General features: G+C 36.9%; 1 protein-coding gene across 4 annotated transcripts in view; it reads right to left on the reverse strand.

The window, feature by feature from the left end:
• Positions 1-23794, reverse strand: part of PMS1 (PMS1 homolog 1, mismatch repair system component) — an 86019-nt gene that overhangs the window by 17245 nt on the left and 44980 nt on the right. For all 4 annotated transcript variants that reach the window (XM_036023182.1, XM_036023180.1, XM_036023179.1 and 1 more), the window contains 3 exons: positions 18862-18984; positions 18185-18328; positions 17127-18013 (listed from right to left, as the gene is read on the reverse strand). In XM_036023182.1, the coding sequence (XP_035879075.1) occupies positions 17127-18013; positions 18185-18328; positions 18862-18984 (1154 nt within the window). The remainder of the gene's footprint in view (positions 1-17126; positions 18014-18184; positions 18329-18861; positions 18985-23794) is intronic.

A 23794-nucleotide genomic window follows, 5' to 3' on the forward strand; every position in this document is an offset into this window, starting at 1 on the left:
AATATCCTAAAAGCAGTCAGAGAAAAAACACATTACAAAATATAAAACCACTACAAAAATGAAAATAGACATTTTCAGATAAAATAAACCTGAGCATCTGTTTCTATCATCATTGCACATTTAAGGAATGACACCAAATGAATACTGAGAAATAATAAACACCAGAAACGGTAACTATATAGGTAAATAGAAAAAAAATGACCTTTTAAAAATTTTGCTTATTTTTAGAAGATACCTTTAAATTAAAAAACAGTATTTTAAAGTGAGGTTTATATTGTATGTAGATATAAAATATTTATAACCAACTACAGAAAGAACAAGGGTAATAAATGGAATTATACTTGCAAAGTTTTTATACAGGGTGGAGCAAAATTAGATTGACAGTTGTTCATATAAAAAATAAAATAACTCATAAATAATAATATAAAGTGTTTTGCATACTCACAATTGTAAACCTACTTTTGCTCCACCCCTGTATATATGTGAAGTCATATCCTATTAACTCTAAGTAGATAATGATAAATTAAAGTGTATAAAGTATTCCCCAAATCGAAAACTAATGCAAAGACATAAGGGAATTAAAATTAAATTGCATTCTTTTATTTTGTTAAGATAATAGATTTATTTATTTATTTTTAAAGATTTTATTTATTCATTTTTAGACAGACAGGAAGAGAGGGAAAGAAATATCAGTGTATGGTTGCCTCAAGTGCCCCATACTGGAGACCTGGCCCACAACCCAGTCATGTGCCCTGACTGGGAATTGAACTGGTGACCCTTTGGTTTGCAGCCTGTGCTCAATCCACTGAGCCCTACCAGCCAGGGCTAAATTATATTCTTTTAATTTGAAGAAGGTTGCTTCCCCCAAAAAGGAGGAAGAGAGGAACAAAACAGAGATGACATGAACAGAGAAAAAAAATGATAGACCTAAACCCAGCCATGTCAATCAATATAATATGTGCACTAAATAATCCTATTAAAAGGCAGAGACTGTCAGACTGAATTTAAAAAACAAAATCCAGCTATGTGCATCTGTAAGAATTACACTTTATAAAGGCACAGACAGTTTGAAAGTAATAGAATGGAGAAGATACACCATGCAAATGGTAAACATAAAAGAGTAACTATAGTAATGTAAAATAAAGTAAATTTCAAAACACGAAATAATACCACAGATAAAGAGGAACATTTCGTAATGACAAAAAGGACAATCACAAATGCGTGTGCACCTAATAACAGAGCTTCAAATTATATAAATTGAAACTCACAGATCTACAGATAGAAATAAATCTAGAATTACAGTTGGAGATTTTAATACCTCTTCCTCAGTTAACTGACATACTAAACCAAAGAATAAAAATCAGTAAATCTATAGAAAGTTTGAGAAGTATTATCAACTACCTTGACTTAACTGACATTTTGGAACACAACATGTAGCAACTGCAGAATTCAGATTCTCTTTAGGCATACATGTAATGAACATTCATCAAGAAAGATTGCATGCTGGGCTTAATTCTCAACAGATTTCAAAAAATTGGAATCTAACACTGCATCTTCCCTATCCATGACAAAATTATGAGAAATCAGTAACAACAATCAGTAACATTAGAATTAATTAAAACTCAAATATTTGGAAACTAAACAATGTAGCTTTATTTATAATAACCTCAAATTGGAAACAACCCAAAGGCCCATCAACTGAAGACTGAATAAAGAAATTGTGGTACAGTCAGGAGCCACATAATGATGTTTTGGTTAACAAAAGACAGCATACACAACAGTTAAAATGGAGCTGAAAAATTCCTGTGCCTTGTGATGTAGCAGTCACTGTCATGTCATAGTGGCAATGCATTACTCACATGCTTGTGGTGATGCTGGTGTCAACAAACCTACTGTGTTGCCAGTCATATAAAGTACAGCACATACAAATATGTACAGTACATAATACTTGGCAATGATAATAAATAACTGTTACTGATTTATGTATTTACTCTAGTATACCTTTTATCGTTATTTTAGAGTGTACTCTTTATACTTCCAAAAAATGTTTGCTGTAAAACAGTATGCCATGTTAATACTGTCAGCAGCCTCATACGTCTTGTATTTATGAAGTCTCCTGCATCATTTTCTTTTGCGCTTGATTTCATGTCATATTTTATAAATTTAATGTATCCTAAATGCACAGCATTTATAAAGTTTACAGTACTGTCCAGTAATGTCCTAGGCCTCCACATTCACTCATCACTCACTGACTCACCCAGATCTCTATTCATGGTAAATGCCCTAAATAGGTGTACCATTTTTAATCTTTTATACCATATTTTTACTGTATCTTCTTTATGTTTAGATATGTTTAGGAATACAAGTACTTACCATTGTGTTACAATTGCCTAGAGTATTCAGTATAGTGACATGCAATATAGGTTTGTAGCTTAGGAACAACAGGCTATACCATACAGACTAGGTGTGTAGTAGGCTATAGCAACTAGGTCTGTGACACAACAAAATCACCTAACAAATCATTTTTGAGAATACATTCCCATCCTTATCAGTGAATGACTGTATATTTATATAATTGAATATAACTAATTTATTAAAAACATGAACTATATAGATACATTCAACAAATACAATGACAATCACTAAAATATTTTGTTGTGGGAAAAATGCTAGGTATAAAAGTACATATGATTTTATGTATATGAAGTTCAAGCACTAGCAAAAGCTAATGTGATGGAAATCAAGAGAGTGTCTGCATATAGAGATTGGTTGCTAAGTGGCATAAGATAACTTTCTGGGATGATGAAAATGTTCTATATTTTGGGATGGTGGTCACATGGGTGTACACATGTGAAAATGCACTGAACTGTATATGTGGTTAAGATCTATGCACTTCACAGCAGCTATATTTTACCCAATTTTAAAAACCATTTAAGGAAGTACTGAAGGCATAGGCACTAGAAAAACAATAAAAGTCAATTCCAGATCTATAGAGTTCCTTATATTTTTGCTATTCATCAGCATGGAATAAACAATTCTCTGAGCACTACAAAAAATGTACATATATTTAGGGTTGGGAGGGTGGGCTGGATTGGGAGTAAAAGGGAGAAAACTGTACTTGAACAATGATTAAAAAAATGTACACACATTAATTAATACTCCATTTATTAATTACATACTAGTAAAATTAAAGTAAAAGTTACTTTAACATTTTACTAGTAAAAATTACTATAACAACATGCAAAATAAAAATTATGATTAAGTTTATAATAGTTTCAATTTCCAGCCAAGAGGTGTAGGTAAGTACACTTTGCCTCCTTGCACAACCAAAAGAAGGACAACAAATTTAAAAATAAAAAATAACCAGACCTGCCAGAAAATCGAACTGTATGAAAGTCCGATAACCAAGGAGTTAAAGAAGACACATTCATCCAGACTGATAGCTGGGGTGGAGACATGCAGTTGGGGTGGAGAAGACTCCTGGCAAGGTGGCAGCTGGAGGACCTGAGCAGGAGAGGCAGTGGCTGGTGGAGCAGGTGGTCCCACATTTGCATGAGAATAAACTGGGAGTAACAACTGGGGAGCAAGGCAGATCATGCAACCCAGGGTTCCAGCTTAGGAAAACAAAGCCCCCAAACCTCTGATTATAAAATCCTATGGGGGTTGAGGCAGCAGGAGAAACTCCCAGTCTCATAGGAGAGCGTGTTGGAGAAACCCATAGGGTCCCAGAATGTACACAAACCTACCCACCTGGGAATTAGCACCAAAAAGGCCCAATTTGCCTGGGGGTAGCAGGGCTAGTGACTGAAAGCCAACTGAGAGCTGAGCAAGCAGCACTGTTCCCTCTCAGATACTCCCTCACATACAGCACCACAATGCAGTGACCTGGGTTGCCCCACCCTGGCAAATACCTAAGGTTCTACCCCTTATTTCGTAACAGGCGTGTTGAGACAAAAAAAAAAATAGTGCCCAAATGAAAGAACAGATCAAAACTCTAAAAATAGAAGTAAGCTATGAAGAGATAGCCAATCTATCAGATGCACAGTTCAAAACACTAGTAATTAGGATGTTAATAAAAAATGGTTGAGTATGGTCATAAAAGAGAGGAAAAATTGAGGGCTATGCAAAGTGAAATAAAAATATACTGGGAACCAACAGTGAGAGGAAGGAAACCAGGACTCAAATCAATCATTAGGACCAGAAGGAAGAAATAAATATTCAACCAGAACAGAATGAAGAAACAAGAATTCAAAAAAATGAGGAGAGGCTTAGGAACCTCCAGGACTTTAAACATTACAACATCCGAATCACAGGGGTGCCAGAAGGAGAAGAGGAACAGCAAGATATTGAAAACTTATCTGAAAACATAATAAAGGAGAACTTCCCCAATTTGTCAAAGGAAATAGACTTCCAGAGAATCTAGGAAGCTCAGAGAGTCCTAAACAAATTGGACAGAAGCAGGAACACACCAAGACACACCAAGATTAAAAATAAGGAGAGAATCTTAAAAGCAGCAAGAGCAAAGGAGATAGTTACCTACAAAGAAGTTCCCATAAGACCATCAGCTGATTTCTCAAAAGAAACTTTACAGGCAAGAAGGGGCTGGTAAGAAATATTCACAGTCATGAAACGCAAGGACCTACATCCAAGATTACTCTATCCAACAAAGCTATCATTTAGAATGGAAGTGCAGATAAAGTGCTTCCCAGATAAGGTCAACTTAAAGGAGTGCATCATCATCAAGCCCTTATTATATGAAATATTAAAGGGACTTATCTAAGAAAAAGAAGATCAAAGCTATGAAGAGTAAAATGACAACAAACTCACAACTATCAACAAACAAACCTAAAAAACAAAAACAAACTAAGCAAACAACTAAAACGGGAAAAGAATCACGGAAATGGAGATCACATGGAGGGTTAGCAGAGGGGAGAGGGAGGAAGAGAATAGAGGAAAAGGTAGAGGGAATAAGAAGCATAAATGGTAGGTATAAAATAGACAGGGGTTCTTGAGGTTAAGAATAGTATGGGAAATGGAGAAGTCGAAGAACTTAAATATACTACCCATGGACATGAACTAAAGAGGGGGAATGGTAGTGGAAGGGGGCGTGTAGGGTGGAAGGGAGTAAAGGGAAGAAAAAAATGGGACAACTGTAATAGTATAATAGAAAATATATTTGAAAAATAAAAAATTTATAATGGTTTTACAGCTGAATGAAAAAAATTACCTAAATAAACTGAACAAATCCAAACCATGTAATTTAATTCAAAGGTACAAAGTAATGAACATTTTAAAATTATACTGAGTTCTAGCACAACTGTTATCTCAGTCCTTTTCTTAAAAATTGAGATGCCTATGCCCAATGCTGTTTCTAATGCTCCAGGCCTAGGCTGAAGTCAGGCAGTACTGGTTTTAGAGTTCCATGGCTGATTCTAATGCATATCCAGAATTGAAAACTACTATTATTGTGTTCAGCAAAGTGTAGTGGCTAAGAGCACAGACCCTCGAGACAGACTCCCTGGCCTGGCTTTGCCCTGCCACTTAACTACCTCTACAAACCTTGGCAAATCATTTAATTTTTCTGTGCCTCAGTATGGATAATCTATAGCTACTTCATAGTTTCCATGTGAAGAATAAAATGTGTTAAAATATGTCAAGTACTTAGAATAGTACTTAGCACATAGTAAATGGTAATGTTTGCTACCATTATTTTCTATCAAGAAACATATAACAAAAAGGGAACACAATCTGACTAATAGTTAATGATTATTTAAGCAATCTTGCTAAATTGTTTTTAAAAATCAGTTTTAAATTTCAGACTTGAGACTATTATCTGTTGTTTTAAGAAACTTAAGAAACTGGCTAAATTCTAAACATTTTTAAAAGAGAAATTTGAACAGATTTGTGTTAGAAATGATATTATTGGAAAAACAGTATTAAATGTTAAGTGAAACTAAAAGACAAAAGACCACAGCATGTTGTGTACTTTGTACTTACTTAGTGCATGTTTGTTTAATAAAAAAATGTTAGGGGATAAGAATGTAAAAAAGACCTTGTCTCTGTAAAACTAGATTAAAAAAATGCCTCTTTTGGTTATTCACCATGTCACATTGATAATCTCTCACACTATTTTCTCTCGTTTCTACTTAGAATCTGAACTTCTGAATTAGCTATATAAAACACATGATTAGTTTACTTTCAATATTACTACAATTAAGTATTTTTAGCTCCTGGACATTCAAATTCAAGATTTCCTGTACAGAGGAAAATGAGTTCAAGATGAAGGTCACCATTTGTAATTAATTATAAAGTGCAAATTTTCACATATGGTACTAATCTTTTGATTAACTCAAGAACTCAATGTCATTTGTTCCTTGAAAAATATAAAAAGTTATGTCCAAAGGAACATTACGTGAATGTTAAGTAAAAACAGCTGCTACCTTTGACTTAATGTCATTAAGGGATTTAGTAACTTGAATGGTAAATACTAATTCTAATTTGACAAGCAATCAATTAAAATGATATTTTTATGACTAAAGATTACATGTAATTATAAAGTTTATTTACCATTTTCAATGAATATCCCAATTAGAATTTATTCTTAGTTATTTTGAGTAGCAATATGTTCATACCTACTTCAAATTAAAGTTCAAGTTAACATTAACTGACTGATACCCCCGTGGCAGTGCACATCTTAATCTGGTTTCTAACCCACTACAGGAGAGAAAAACAAGGTTGGGGAGGGGGGGGCACCCAGAAAGGAAGAAATGAAAAATGAAGATACCCCTACTTTACAGTCTGTCCAAAGTTCTCAGCAGAAATGATTCTTTCAAACTTTTTTTCAAACTTTTTGTTATGGTTTCAGAATCCTTCCACGACCTGGCCAGCCTTCCCCATCTTCCTTTACCACACTCCCTTATATTCAGTTCCTATCATAGAGGGCATCTTTCAGTTCCTGAATATTGGCATTCTACTTCTAGTTTCTGGGACCTCTTACATACTGTTCCTTCCACCTAGAAAATTCCCTACAGCTTTCTGACCAACTTCTATTCAGGAAAGCATTTTCTGTCTCATAGGTGAGACTAAGACCAACTACTAGGTATTTTCATGATTCCCTATATACATTTTTTTTTACTTTAAAACTCATCACATTCTATTATTACTATTTTTTAATTGTCTTCCTACCTAGACTGAACCATTTATAAATAGAAAATGTTTACAGTTATTTACAACTGTATCTGAAGTGAGTAGCCAGAGTATATAGGGCCTTGTAAAAGAACGCCTTCAATATACGCTCCCTAGTTTAAGGAAGGAAAGAGAAAAGAAAAGGAGGGAAAGGACTGGTAAAGGAGGAAAGGAAGAAAGAAAAAAGAGAGGGAAGAAGGAAGGGAAAGAAACATTAAGATTATAAGATAGAAGAGAAGTGGTAGTATTATCAATGTGATATTTTTGTTTCACCATCTCACTAATTAAGATTTTGGACATAGCTGATCATGGTCTCAACACCTTTAACTCTGGAAGATTCTAACACAGTAATCTGTGATACAGAGGAAGCTCTGTGCTTTTAAGATACCTATATTTTCTTCATAGGCTTCTATTTCTGGTCTGCAGATTTTAACATTGACACAGCAAATGAAAAATAATTTCAATCACAACAGAGAAAATTTCTTTTTCACAGATTAAAAATCTGACTGACATCACTGATATCTGGCACATTCACTATGTGCCAGTCATTTATCTTGTATCATAACACAATATCTTATTTAAACCTCACAACTATGGGAGATACAGTTCACACATTTTTACAAAAAGCTAGCAGAGAGAACTGGGTTAGAATGTAAGTACAGTTTCAGAGGTCTGCTTTTGACCAATACTGGCTCTTCGTCTGCCTTATAGTAGTAAGATAGAGAAAATTTTGGATTCCAGAATATTGCCTGATGACAAACTTTCAGATGAAGCCTATTAACTATAACCCTTATACCCTAACACCTTGGGACCTACAAGGAGAAATAATGCTGACATTCCCCAAAACTAGAACAATATTTGCTATTGTGAGGCTGCATGGTAATAGCTATCTTAGGCTGTTACACTGTCTCTAGTTCCATGAAACCCAGAAATATCTATGCTTTCATTTTTGTATGCTCAGACAGCTATCAATTCACTACCCCCCACCCCCAGGCCAATGCAACTCAATGTTTGGGTTTGCTGTACAGGTTAAGTGCACTAATCTTTGAAGATAATCACTTGTGACCCTTATTTGCATCTTAATTCAAGTAGAGAAACTTTAAAAATTTTTGATATTTAAGAAATTAGAAATCTAAACACTGAATATTTGATATTAAGGAATTCCTGTTTTTAAAAGTTATGACAATTATATTATGGCTATATTTAAAAGAGAGTATATTTTTTACAGATACATGCTAAAACATTTATGAAATATGCATTATCCTAGAATTTCCTTCAAAATAATGATGGTAAAGAAGGGGAAGTGAAATGAGTGAAGGTATGGAAGCAGGACTGACTATGATATCATGGGCTCATTATGTTGTTTTGCCTACTTTAGTGTATGTTTGAGAAAAGAAAACATGACAACCATTCCCACCAAAAAAAAGTGTGAAAAGAGAAGTTAATTTATGTTAACAGAATCCCAGCTGATAGGAAGTTTGGAAGGCAAAGTGTGCAGAGGATGCTTAAAACAGGTGGTAAGGAGATTTCATAGGCCACTGGGAAGGTCCCTGGGCTGTGGGCCAGAGACAGAGGCTTCCCTGGGAGCACTGGGGGAGAGCAGGGTTAGTGAGAGACATCGGGTGGCTCCCTCCCCTCCCAGAGCAAGGAAGTCTCAGACCTGAACCAGCAGAGACCTAGATGCGTAATGTTGCTACAGGGATAAAAAGGTAGTAAGTGACACAGAGCCTGTGGTGTACCCAGCTGGGGCAGTGGTCACTGGCTGGGGATAGTATCAGAAAATGGAGAGCTGGGTGACACATGAAGCTGGGAGAAGAGATGGGCTGTGACCCAGATAGACTGGGCTGGTCAGAGAGGTGGACTGTGTGGAAAGCCCAGCACTTGTTAGGAGTGGCAGGCAGCACCTCTCAAAAAAAGAACTGAGCAGCTATGCAGGGACCTCACATGAGTGCAGTGCAGGGCCAGTGAGGAGGGAGGAGTGGGGGTGCGATTTGCTCCCACTCAGGGCACCTCCTGGACTGATTGAAGGGTTGAAAAATGAGGTGGACTATCAGCGCCGGCCTGGTGTAAATGTGCAGAGTGGACAGTGTGGGCCACACAGTGTTTTGAGAGCATTGGCTGGAAACTGGGCACCTGTGATTATTTGCAGCCCAGACTAAGCTCCAACCCTTGCGGAACCACAGGAAAGGGAAAAAACTGAGCCTAGACCCCCTCTGTCTGCAAGACCAGGGAAGCAAAACTACCTTAGTAGGTTTAAAATCAGCAGGAAGCTTTTTTTTTTTCTTTTACTAAGACCTGGAGCTGCGAGAAAACCAGAGACAGATCCAGAAAGAAGTCAGACTATGAACACCAACAGATGAGACAAATTTCACTTTGCTATCTGTCAGAACTTGCATGATTTTTCTCTCTTCTTTCTGTTTATTTAGCTTTTCTGTTTTGTTTATTTCCTCATCTTGGTTCTATTGCAATTCATAAATTCTCCTCCCTCTTACCACAAAACAACAGTTTCCCTTCTTTTAGTTATCTCATATTCCCTTTGTCAAATAATATCCACAATCTCTCTCCACCTTTATTAATTTTAGTTCAATTGCGGCTGAAACTGTTGATATGGTAGGGGGATTCTTTTTGCTGCCATAGGTTTGGTTGTCTGGTAATACTTCTTTGTTAAGCAATGCCTGTACAACAGCATACAAGACAAGGTGGGAGTTGTGAATACCAGTAAACCCACTGGAGGGGAGAACCCACTAACAAATGAGACACCAATAGGTAAAGCCCAAGTACAACAAGAAAGCCCACACAAATGGAAGACAGGGCAACCCTAGAGCATCCAGACAAGGAGATCAAAGAGACCATACCACTAAGTCCCACAGATACCCTACCCCAGAAGTTCACCCTACTGCAGAAGTTCACCCTATGAACACAGCTGGCAAAGAAGAACATTTGGAATCATGGAAACAAACAAAAAGAGTCACCTAAAATAGGGAGATGAAGAAGGAACCCATAATTGAAAGGAATGAAAGATTCCTCAGTAAAAGAGCTAAATGAAATGGAGGAAAACAAACTATCAGGTACAGAATTCAAAATGCTCAAGGAACTCACTGAAAACTAAAAGGAACTACAGTATGAATAGTTCTAGTGTGGAACTACAACAGTATGAAAAAAGAAATAGAAACTATAAACAAGAACCAGGAAGAAATGAAGAATACAATATCTGAAATAAAAAAATACACTAGAAGAAATTACAAAAAGGCTGGATGAAGCAATACCCAGGAGGAGAAAGCAATACCCAGGCATAGCAGCTGCACAAAAAAAGACTCAAAAAATATGAAGACAGCTTAAGGCAACTGCAGGACAACATGAAATATAGCAACATCCAAATCATAGGAATGCCAGAAGGAGAAGAAAAGGAGCAAGGGATAGAAAATTTGTTTGAAACAATAATGACAGAAAACTTTCCTAACCCAGAGAGGGGAAAAGCCACTTAAGTTCAGGGAGCACAGAGGGTCCAAATAAGGATAAACCCAAAGAGGCCTACTCCAGTACACATCACAATTAAAATTCCAAGTTTTAAAGACAAAGAGAGACATGCAAAGGAGTTCCAATAAGGCTAGCAGCTGATTTCTCAACAGAAACACTATAACCTAGAAGGGAATGGCAAGAAATATTCCAAGTAATGAAAAATACGGGCCTGCAACCAAGACTACTCTACCCAGCAAGGCTCTCAATTAAAATAGAAGGTGAAAGAAGGAGCTTCCTGAACAAAAGAAGGCTAAAAGAGTACCCCTCCACCAAACTAGCACTGCAAGAGATGCTAAAGGGACTGCTTTAAAAAGTGGAAGAATAAAAAAAAAAAAAGAAGTGGAAGAAAAAGGGTAAGAGAGAGAGGAACACAGGTACAAAGGAGGAAAAATGAGTAAGTACCTATCAATAATTACCTTAAATATAAATAGATTAAATGTTCCAATCAAAAGACATAGGGTAGCTGAATGGTTAAGAAAACATGATCCTCACATATGCTGCCTATAAGAGACTCATCTCAGAACAAAAGACCTACACAGACTGAAAGTGAAGGGTTGAAAAAAAATATTCCACACAAATGGACAGGAAAAAAAAGCCGAGGTAGCAATACTTATATCTGACAAAACAGACTTCAAAACAAAGGCCATAAAAAGAGACACAGAAGGATACTTCATACTACTCAAGGGAAGAATCCATCAAGAAGACATAAACATTATAAACACATATACGCCCAACATAGGAGCACCCAAATAAGTAGGGAAACTCTTGGAGAACTTCAAGAAAGACAGACAACAATACAGTTATAATGGGGGATTTCAACACCCCACTGTCAACAATGGATGGATCTTCCAAACAAAATATCAACAAGGATATTATGTCACTGAACAATGCCCTAGACCAAATGGACTTAACTAATATATAAAGAATCTTTCATCCCAAAGAAGCAAAATACACATTCTCTTCAAATGCACATGGAATATTTTCAAAGATACATACACCACATGACAGGACACAAAACAAGACTCAACAAATTCAAGAAAACTGAAATTATATCAAGCATTTTCTCAGACCACAAGGGCTTGAAATTAGAAACCAACCCCAAGAAAAAAACTCAAAAACATTCATATTTATGAAAATTGAATAGCATGTCATTAAACAATGAATAGATTAACAATGAGCTCAAGGAACGAATAAAAAAGTAAACAAATGAAAATGAACATACAACAGTTCTAAACTTATGGGACACAGCGAAGGCAGTCCCAAAAGGGAAGTTCATAGTGATACAGGCCTACCTAAAAAAGAAACATTTCAAATAAACAACTTAACCTTATATCTACAAGAACTAGAGGAACAACAACAAACAAAGCCCAGAAGGAGTAGAAGAAAGGAAATAACCAAGATCAGAGCAGAATTAAAAGATAAAGAGAATAAAAGAACAATTCAAAGGATCAATAAATCCAGGAACTGGCTCTTTGAATAGTTAAACAAAATAAACAGGCCTTTAAAGAGACTCATCAAGAAAGAGAGAGAACCCCCCAAAATAACATCAGAAATGAAAGAGGAGAGATTACAACTGATACCACAGAAATACAAAGAATTGTAAGAATTATGAACTATATGCCAAGAAATTTGGAAACCTGGATGAAATGGACAAATTTCTAGAAAAATATATTCTTCCAAAACTGAATGAAGAAGAAGCAGAAAGCCTAAACAGAGCGATGACAGCTGGTGAAACTGAGGCAAAAAACTCCTGGCACACAAAAGCCCTAGACTGGATTGTTTTACAGGAGAATTTTATAAAACATTTCAGGAAGAGCTAACCCCTATCATTCGAGGCCTATTACAAAAAATCCAAAAAGAGGAAAGACTCCCAAACTCTTTTTATGAGGCATCATCCTAATCCCCAAACCAGATAAAGATACAACAAGGAAGGAAAACTATAGGCCAATATTGCAGATGAACATAGAGGCCTAAATTCTCAACAAAATATTGGCAAACCACATCCAGCAACACATTAAAAAGAGTATACACCATGATCAAATGGGATTCATCCCAAGGATGTGAGGATGGTATAATATTCGCAAATAATAAATGTAATACATCACATAAATAAAAGGAAAGACAAAAATCACACAATCATATCAATAGATGTGGAAAAAGCATTTGATAAGGTACAACACTCATTTATAATATAAACACTCACGTCCACTCTCATCACTTTTATTCAACATAATACTGGAAGTCCTAGTGACAACGATCAGACAAGATAAAGAAATAAAAGGTGTCCAAAGTAGAAGAAGTAAATACTGTCATTGTTTGCAGATATGGTAGTGTACATGGAAAACCCTATAGACTCCACCAAAAACACTACTCAACCTAATAAGTGAATTTGGCAAAAGAGCGGGACACAAAGTCAGTATTAGGAAACCAAAGGCATTTTTGTACACCAACAATGAAATATCAGAAACAGAAATCAGGAAAAAAAATCCCATTTGCTATAGCAACAAGAAAAATAAAGTACCTAGAATAAACCTAACCAAGCAGGTAAAAGACCTATACTCAGAAAACTACACAACAATGAATAAAGAAATTAAAGAGACACCAATAAGTGGAAGCATATACCATATTCATGGACTGGGAGAATTAACATCATCATCAACTTGATGACTTCTGGCCAAGATGGAGGAGTAGGTAGACACACTTTTGCCTCCTCACACAACCAAAAGAAGGATAACAACAAATTTAAAAACAAAAAGTAACCAGAACTCCCAGAAAATTGATCTGTATGGAAGTACAACAACCAAGGAGTTAAAGAAGACACATTCATCTAGACCAATAGGAGGGGTGGACGGTTGGCCAGGGTGGAAAGGACTTGTGGCAAGGTGGTGGCTGGTGGACAAGGCAAGGCAGCGGCTGGAGGAATGGGTGTCCCCACATTTGCATGTGGATAAACCAGGAGGAAAAACTGCGGAGACAGACCATACAACCCAGGATTCCAGCACAGGGAAATAAGGCCTCAAAATCTCTAACTGTAAAAATCTGTGGGGGTTGAGGGGGGAGGAGAAACTCCCAGCCTCACAGGAGAGTTTATTGGAGAGACCCACAGGGTCCTAGAATGTACACAAAACCACCCACCCAGGAATCAGCACCAGAAGGGCCCAATTTGCTTGTGGGTAGTGGAGGAAGGCTCTTAAAGACGATGGAGAGGTGAACAAGTGGCACTGTTTCCTTTCAGACCCCTCCCCCACATAGAGTACCACAATGTAGTAATGTGGGTTGTCCCACCCTGGTGAACACCTAAGGCTCTGCCCCTTACTATGTTAACAGGTGCACCAAGACAAAAAAATATGGCCCAGATGAAAAAAACAGATCAAAGCTCCAGAAAAGATACATAAGTGATGGAGAGATAGCCAACCTATCAGATGCAGAGTTCAAAGCACTGGTAATCTGGATGGTCACAGAAATGGTTGAGTATAGTTGGAAAATAGAGGAAGAAGTGAAGGCTATGCAAACTGAAATAAAAGGAAATGTACAGGAAACCAACAGTGAAGGGGAAGAAACTGAGACTCACATTAACAATTTGTAACAAAAGGAAGAAACAAGCATCCAATTGAAGCAGAATGAAGAAACAAGAACACACACAAAAAATGAGGCGATGCTTAGGAACCTCCGGAGCAACTAAGTATTGCAACATCTGAATCATAAGGGTGCTGGAAGGAGAACAGGAAGAGCAAGATATTGAAAATTTATTTGAAAACATAATGAAGGAGAACTTCCCCAATCTGGCAAAGGAAATAGACTTCCAGGGAGTCCAGGAAGCTCAGAGAGTCCCAAAGAAACTGGATGTAAGGAGGAACACACCAAGACACACCAAAATTAAAGACAAGGAGAGAATCCTAAAAGCAGCAAGAGGAAAGGAGAGTAGCCTACAAAGGAGTTCCCATACAACTATCAGCTGATTTCTTGAAAGAAACTTTAGAGGCAAGAAGGGGCTGGAAAGAAGTAGTCAAAGTTATGAAAGGCAAGGACCTACATCCTAGACTACTCTATCCAATGAAGCTATCATTTAGAATGGAAGGGCAAATAAAGTGCTTCCCAGATAAGGTCAACTTAAAGGAGTGCATCATCACCAAGCCATTATTATATGAAATGTTCAAGGGACTTATCTAAGAAAAAGAAGAAGATAAAAAATATAACAGTAAATGGGGGAAAAGGTACAGGGAACAAGCAGCATAAATGGTAGATACAAAATAGACAGGGGAGGTTAAGAATAGTTACGGGAAATGTAGAAGCCATAGAACTGAAATCTATTACCCATGGACATGAACTATGGGGTGTAAATGATGGTGGGAGGGTGGTACAGGCAGGAGGGGAGTAAATGGGAGACAAAAATGGGACAGCTGTAATAGCATAATCAATAAAATATATTAAAAACAAAAAACTAACATCATCAAAATGTCCATGCTACCCAAAGCAATTTATAGATTCCACACAATGCTTATTAAAATACCAATGACATATTTCAGATATAAAAATACATTTCAGAAATTTATATAGAATCATACACGACTCTGAATATCTGCAGCAATTCTGAGAAAGAATAACAAACTAGGAGGAGGGATCACAATAACTGATATCAAACTGCATCACAAATCCACAGTAATCAAAACAGTCTGGTACTGGAATAAGAACACATACACAGATCGATGGAACAGAATAGAGAGCCCAGAAATAAGCCCATGTCTCCACAGTCAATTAATATTCAACAAAGGGGAGAGAAGCATAAAATGGAGTAAAAATAGCCTCTTCAACAAATGGTGTAGGGAGACCTGGAAAGCTACATGCAAACAAAATGAAACTTGACCACCAACTTACACCATACACAAAATAAACTCAAGATGGATAAAAGACTTAAATGTAAGTCGAGACACCACAAAAGTCCTAGAGAAGAACATAGGCAGGAAAATCTCAGATAGTCCAAGCGGCGATATTTTCACCAATATGTCCCCTAGAGCTAAGGACATAAAGGAAAAGAACAAACAAATGGGACTTCATCAAAATAAAAAGCTTCTGCATGGCTAAAGAAAACATCAGCAAAATGAAAAGGGAACCAACTGTTCGGAAAATATATGGGAAAACATATTTGCCAATGATACCTTGGACAAGGGTCTAACCTTCAAAATATATAAAGAACTCACACGACTCCACTCCAGGAAGACCAAGAAAAAAAACAAATGAAAAAATGGGCAAAGGACCTGAACAGACACTTCTCTGAGGAGGGCATACAGAGGGCCCAGAGATATATGAAAGGATGCATATCATGACTAGCCATCAGAGAGATGCAAATTAAAACCACAACTGGTATTAACCAAATTAACACCACAAGTGGTGAGATACCACTTCACACCAGTCAGAACGACCATCATAAACAAATCAAGTGCTGGCAAGGTTGTAGAGAAAAGGGAACCATAGTGCACTGTTGGTGGGAATGCATACTGGTGCTGCCACTGTGGAAAACAATATGGAATTTCCTCAAAAAACTAAAAATGAAACTACCTTTTGACCTGGCAATTCCACTGCTGGGATTATACTCTAAGAATCCTGAATCACCGATTCAAAAGAACCTCTGCACTCCAATGTTCATAGCAACACAATTTACAATAGCCAAGTGCTGGAAGCAACCTCTGTGCCCATCTGTAAATGAATTGATCAAAAAACTATGGTACATTTACACAATGGAATACTACACAACAGAAAGAAAGAAGGAGCTCCACCCTTTGGGACAGCATGGATGGAACTGGAGAGCAATATGGTAAGTGAAATGAGCCAGGAGGTGAGAGACAAATACCATATGATCTCACCTATAAGTGGAACCTAATCAACAAAATAATCAAGCAAGCAAAATATAGCCAGAGACAATGAAATAAATAACAAAGTAACAGTAACCAGAGGGGAGAAGGGAGGGCAATAATGGGGAAAAGGGGAATGGTTGTCAAGGAACATGTATAAAGGATCCATGGACAAACCAAAGGGGGATAGGACTGAGGGTGGGGTTGGTGTGGTAGAGGAGAGTGGTGTGGGGGGGCGGGGTGAATGGAGACAATTGTACCTAAATAATAAAAAAGAAAGAAAGAGACTTTTGAAGAGAGACTTGCTACTGAATAAGGGACAGCTTTAACAGCACTGAATTAAATCTGCAAAAATGTTGAAAATTTTAAATAAATAGTTAAGGCTTCTACCAAAACAAGAAACAAAACTAAAAACCTCTAACCAAAAAAGTGATGCCAAAACGGTACTCTGGCCAAGTCAAAAGGCATTTTCCATTCTGTTTTTCCATAAATAAGAAGTTAAAAAAGTTTTTGTTAACCCAGTAGATGGAAATATCTGAACATTCAGGTCACATGAAAACTCTGGAAACTTACTTCAGTTTTTCCTCTTCACTCAATGTCTTCCACAGTTCTTCAATTTGTCGTGTTGCATCCTCCAAACTGGTCTTAGAATTTTCTTTGAGAAACTGAACACGATGATCTTGAACAAAAAGGGCACTTGCTGACATGGGTTTCTTGATTACATGACTGCTAATTAAATCGTAAGCTGTAAGCTGTCCAGATTTGTCATCTACCACATTTGATTTTTTGTTATAGGAAACTTCACTGAGATTCTTTTGTTTAGGGCTTGGATTATTATTATTACTTTCTTTACATGCTGAGTTTTCTTGAGGCACTAAAAATTTCACAGGTTCAATGTTCTCTCCCATTGAATTTTTTATTGCATTTCCCTTGCTCCAGTCATCTGCAGAAATTTCCAAAGACTTTGCAGGAACTGGTTCTTCCTCATTTTTCCCACTCTCATTTATATGGCCGTTATTGCCAATTTCTGATTGGGCATGTTTAACAGAAGGTACAAAACAAGTTTCACTGTATTTCTTCTGGTTGTCATCACATAATAAATTATTCATTGCGATCTCCTGAGATGTATTTTTAGTATTCTTATCAATGTTAGAATTTCCACTAATAAAATGATCATCACAATGGTCACCAATGTATACATCATGATTTAAACAATTAGTGTTTTCTATAGATTCATCATTATGCATATCATTTTGGAAAGAAATGCTTGATGTATCAACATCTGAATAATTACTACCAGATGATTCCACCTTATTAAAAATCACATCTGTTTCTGCTGTGTTACTAACAACCATGTCAGCTGAGGAAACATCTGTTTTCTTATTTTCATAAGAATTTGTACTAGGTAGTGATCCGTAACAAGTCGTCATCAGATTTTCAAGAGCAATTAAAACAGATTCCTAAAAATACAGATGAAAATGTTAAGATAAATTATAAAAATAATAGACAAGATTTAAAATAATATGTAAAAATACGTATAAACAAGTAAATCTCCTTTGTCACACAAAAATTGTTATGACCGTTTAAGTTTATAAATAGCATAAATTCAAAAAATTATCTGAAACAGGTACCTTATTCTGTAACAATACTTGACTTTTATCCGGTGTTAAATTGACATCCACATTAGCTGTAGGAACATCAATTTTCAGAACAAAAATGGGATACAAGCGAGTAGATTCCTTCAGGCACTTCAGATTGTAATAATGTCGAATTAACTAGAAATACGTGTAACGAAAAAAAAAAGAAAAAACTCACATAAATATATATTGCCATCCTCAAAATACTACCAGGAGTATAGTCAACTGAGTGGATATAACTGCTTATTAGGAAAAGTAGTATCTAAATAGTAATACTCACTTAGAGGCCTTGATCCTCCATGAAAGAAGTACAAGCATTCATCAAGAAGTACAAAGTCCCATGGAACTGGCTTCATAGTTAAAGATCATAATGTCAAAGTCCTGAGTTCAAATCCTAACTCTAACTTCCTGGCTATATGGTCAAAAAAGTCACTAACATTCCAGTTTTTCATCATAAATAAGGAAAGTACTTTATCACATAGTTGAGAAGAGTTAATCAGACACCATAAGGTACCTACAACAATGCTTAATAAATGTTACTGTATTTCTTTTTCTCCTTTTCCTTATTTTAGAGCAAAGTCTTAGAAGTGATCCTTATAATACGTTAACAAACAACAGAGCTAGTTTTTATTTCTGATACAAATGGTAACTTTTTTTCTAAAACAGATTACCTTTAATATGTCTTTTTGGTGTACTGGTCGATTGTTTATAAAAATAAAACTCCTTTCTGGGGTTGAAAGACTTGTGAGAGAGTGGTCTGCATCACACTTTGGAAGAAATCCACTTAGGTGAATCTGTAATTGTAATTACAGAATTAATATGCATTGACAACAATAAATGTGGTTCAATGGGTCTAGCTATATACAGTATGATAAAAGTTATTAAAAAATAAAAAAATAGATTTTCATCTTATGGCCTAAAGAGCCATATACTCTCTGATAACCATGCCTTAAGAATTAACCTTAAATAAAATATTGAAGTATGTTACATTCATGTTTTCTGCCTCTAACTCTTCCTTTCTGCAATTCTACTTTAAGGAAAAATTGGCATTCATATAAGCTTCATGAATGGGCATACAGCTTACTGCCACAAGACATAAATACTGCCCTCTGCTCAACTTTAAATTCTGTCTTGTAAATTTTTCTTTCCTCATATTGTGACTTTCCTCTGGCTATTTTTCCTTTTCTTTTTAGCCACCTTTTCTTGTAAAGAAGCGGCTGTTCTTATAGTTATTCTGAGTATGTTGTGAAGCCAATCTTATTGGGTTTTCATTTCTGAGTTAAAAATCTCTTGCTCTTTGACACTGATTGTAGTGTTGTACTTTACCTTATTTTTTTGTTTAGAGAACTTTTCTACAAACAAGCCAATTATTTTTATGCATTCTTTCTTTTTACAAATGTATGAAGAGAAGGAAAAAAATGGAAAGAAGATCCCAGAAACAAATACCAAAGGAGAGACATTGAGGGAACAGGAGACAAGGAAAATGCTCCTACTTTTACCTTTAAAGATAATGTAATCATTAAGAATACAGTTTAGAGCCAGGGTGACATGATTTAAATCCTGGCTCCATTACCAGCTATGTGATCTTGGTCAATTTATTTAAAATACAGGCCTATAGTGGGCTGGGCTGGCTCAGAAAAACCACGGAGAGGCTGTGGACCATGCAGACGAGGCCAGCTCAGAAAAACTGAGGCGAGGCAGCGGACCATGGGTGCAGGGATGGCTGAAAGTGAAACTGAGACTCAGAGCTTACCATGGACTATAGTGGGGGTTGCCACAGTGGGAGGAACTCCCAGACTCACACAGGGGTTTGTTGGGAAAGTGGGCTAGAGATGAGTGGGCAAGCTGCATTGTTCCTTCTCTGGACCCTCCCCAAAAGACAGTGTGCAACACAGCAAGGAGGGTTGCTCTGCCCAGGTAAATACCTAAGGCCCTGCTCCCTTACAACTTAACAGGTGCTCCAAGACAAAGAAATATGGCCCAAATGAGAGAACAGAGCAAAACTTCAAAAAGAGAGCTAAGCAACGAGGAGATAGCCAACCTATCTGATGGAGAATTTAAAGCCCTGATAATCAAAATGCTCACAGAGCTGACTGAGCTTGGTTGAAAAATGAAAAAAAGAAATGAAAGATACCCAAAAGGAAATTAACCAAAATATTCAGGGAACCAACAGTGACAGGAAGGAAACCAGGAGTCAAAGCAACGATTTAGAACAAAAGGGAAAAATAAACATCCAATCAGAACGGAATGAAAAAACAAGAATTCAAAAAAGTGAAGACAGACTTACCTTTGGAACAACCTGAAATGTTCCAATATCCAAATTATAGGGGTGCCAGAAGGAGAACAATAGTGAGAAATTGAAAACTTATTTGAACAAATAATGAAGGAGAACTCCCCCAATCTGGCAAAGGAAATAGACTTCCAGGAAGTCCAGGAAGCTCAAAGAGTCCCAAAGAGGAACACACCAAGGCACATAATAATTACATTAGTCAAGATTAAAGACAAGGAGAGAATCTTAAAAGCAGCAAGAGAAAAGGAGAGTAACCTACAAAGGAGTTCCCAAAAGGCTATAAGCTGATTTCTCAAAAGAAACCTTGTAGGGAAGAAGGGGCTTGAAAGAAGTATTCAAAGTTATGAAAGGCAAGGACCTACATCCAAGATTACTCCATCCAGCCAAGCTATCATTTAGAATGGAAGGGCAGATAAAGTGCTTCCCAGATAAGGACAAGTTAAAGGAGTACATCATCACCAAGCCATTATTATATGAAATGTTAAAGTGACTTACCTAAGAAAAGAAGATAAAAATATGAACAATAAAATGACAACAAATTTACAACTATCAACAAACGAACCTAAAATAAAAGAAAAACAACAAAATTAAAAACTAAGCAAACAATTAGAACAGGAACAGAATCAGAGAAACGGACATCACATGGAGGGATTTCATTGGGGAGGGGGAAGGGAGGACTGGGGGAAAAGGTACAGGGAAGATGAAGCATAATTGGTAGGCATAAAATAGAGAGAGGTCAAGAGTGGTATAGAAAACAGAATTCAAAGAACTTATATGTACAACCCATGGACATGAACTAAGGGTGGGGAATGCTGGAAGGTTAGTGGGGCGGGGCAGAGGGAGGATAAAGGGGGGAAAATTGGAAAAACTAATAGCATAATCAATTAAAAATACTTAAAAATATAAAAGAAACCTTACAGGCAAGAAGGGGGTAGGGAAAAAAGTAAAAGTAAAATACAGGCCTATAATTTCTTGCCTGAAACAAGTGGAACCAGATGTGCTATTAATCTGTGAGAAAACTAATAGTAAAGTTTCAGCTTTGGTTCAGAAAAGTAGAGAATCAATGGGGCGCTATTTTTAGTTAAGCAGAAACCATAAGGCTCCTTAACACAGCCTGTAGGCTGCCACCTATGTCTACAGCTATTACTGGGCTTGGAAATAAGTGTTTAAGGAAGACATAGTACCAATTTTAGAACGCTAAGTGCATTATTGTCACAGTGCCAAATTGTGTCAATCTTAAAAAGTAAATAAAGCTGGATAATCCATTACAAAATGATACTACTTAATTAACTGTAAAACTTCACAGCACTTATAAATGGTTGTATAATTAACCAGGTAACATGAGACTCTTCTTAAAACACCTGCTGAGCATCACGAAGAGCCTATGTGGTCTCTAAAAAACTTACTGGGCTTGTAAATTTTAAAAAAAGTCTGCTCCAAATAGGTAATTATGAAGAACAAAATAAAGAAGTAATTGTTAATACTGCTAGTGTTTTCCTTTGATACCACCTTGGTTGGCCACTGAATAATTACTATTACTTCCAAAATACTGAGCTTTTAAAAATGGGTTAGGATAATGTTAAGAACTAACAAATTATATTTTAGTTATATGAAAAAGTAAAATCAAACAGCACAATCTTATAAAATGCTATAAAAAGTGAACATAAGGCTTTGTTCATGGAAAAGAATGTCTATAAGAGATCAAATCAGTACAACAAAATAAAAAATTAGATAAAGAGACTTGCTACTTACCGAATCGGTCAAACCCATCTCCTCTCTTCTACACTGATTCTGTTGAAGTAACCCTGACTGGTCTGCTAACACTAGTTTTTCACATATTTCAGTAAACCTCTAGTACACCATGGAGTTATCTTTCTAAAGTAATAATTTAAATACTTTGGTCAGGATTATGGAATAAGTCATGTAGAAACTTCATTCTTCCCCATCCCAACTGCAAATAGTTAGCACTGAGAGATAAAATAGGTTTTTACAATAATTTTGAAAGACCGAACCAGTTTTTAAAATGACAAACATAAAGATGTTATGTTTGCGAAATATAACAGGGCATGATGGCTGAAGTAAAAATGTAACAGGGCATGATGGCTTTGTGCTCTAGCATTGTAACAGGTCTGGAACAAAGTCCAGAACTTGGGGTGTCCAGGATACAGGTTATTCCCCATAAACTTGGCTGGGGGATGGGAGACATGAAGCAGGACCATTGAGAGTTACTTTGCATTATCAATAACAGCAGTCTAGCTTCATAGTAATGCTGAATACTTTGCCTGGGCCAGGGAGATGGGTGTGACTTTGACCTATGATATAGCTGGGAGGCAGCTCCCCAGGTTATAGCAACTTTGTGAGAGCTTGGAAATGGTTTGCTCAACCCCAAGGGGCCACACCTGCTGGGACTAACAATGGCAGCCCAGCGGGATGATGAAAAATGCAGGAGTGCTAGCAGATATTGCTGATTGTGGGAAGAGTCAGAAATGGGGTAAAGGAGGAGGATGCCAGGCCAGCATTTAAACAAAAGGCTTGGCAGCCATGTGCCACAGGACCTTGCTAGACTGTGTGGCTCAAAACGGGATGGAAAGACCCTCGCCGGGTGGCCAGAACAAATGCCACACAATTTTGGATTAAGAACAGGAGATCGTGGCAACAAGGCTGGTAATGCTAGTAACTGTGGGAGGCCTATGCAGCCCAGCATGGCTTACTAGGAGGAACAGGGAGAAGTGAGCTGTGGATTTCTGTTTTTTGTTTTTTTTTTTTTTTTTAAACTTCCTGAAAGGTGGTACCTCTGACTGGCATGCTCTTAGCCAGGTGGGGAGTTGGGGGTGGGATAGCGGGGGAGGCAGGACTGTATGTATTTGTGGGCATTCAAAGAAGAGTGGGACTTAATGGAAAATTCCACCATTACTCTAAACCTGGATAACTTTAAATTAAATAATTCCTTTCCTTTTTACCAAACTCTGGCACTAAGAGCCACAGTTCTTATTGGTGGCAAGCAAAAGAACCCAAAGCAACAGATCCATAAGAGGTTTCTGTTAGAGCATCAGAAACTGGCTATGTCAGCTGGAAATGAAATTCTGGTATGGAAACAGATAGAAAACACCTCCATAAAAAGCAGGAAAATGAAACCAGTCTTTCCATTTGATATGGGTGACTCAGATGCCCTTTCTCCATTCCATCTCCTCAAAATGCTTAATAAACCCTGTGACCACTGTTTGGAGCTGCTTGCAAGAGTCACAAGAAAAGAACATATACAACTCCAAAACAAAGAATAAGGCTAAGTCAAGTCAGTTAGGAAAAGGACTCCC

Source organism: Phyllostomus discolor, chromosome 4 (assembly GCF_004126475.2).
Source record: "Phyllostomus discolor isolate MPI-MPIP mPhyDis1 chromosome 4, mPhyDis1.pri.v3, whole genome shotgun sequence".
NCBI classification, from domain to species: domain Eukaryota; kingdom Metazoa; phylum Chordata; class Mammalia; order Chiroptera; family Phyllostomidae; genus Phyllostomus; species Phyllostomus discolor.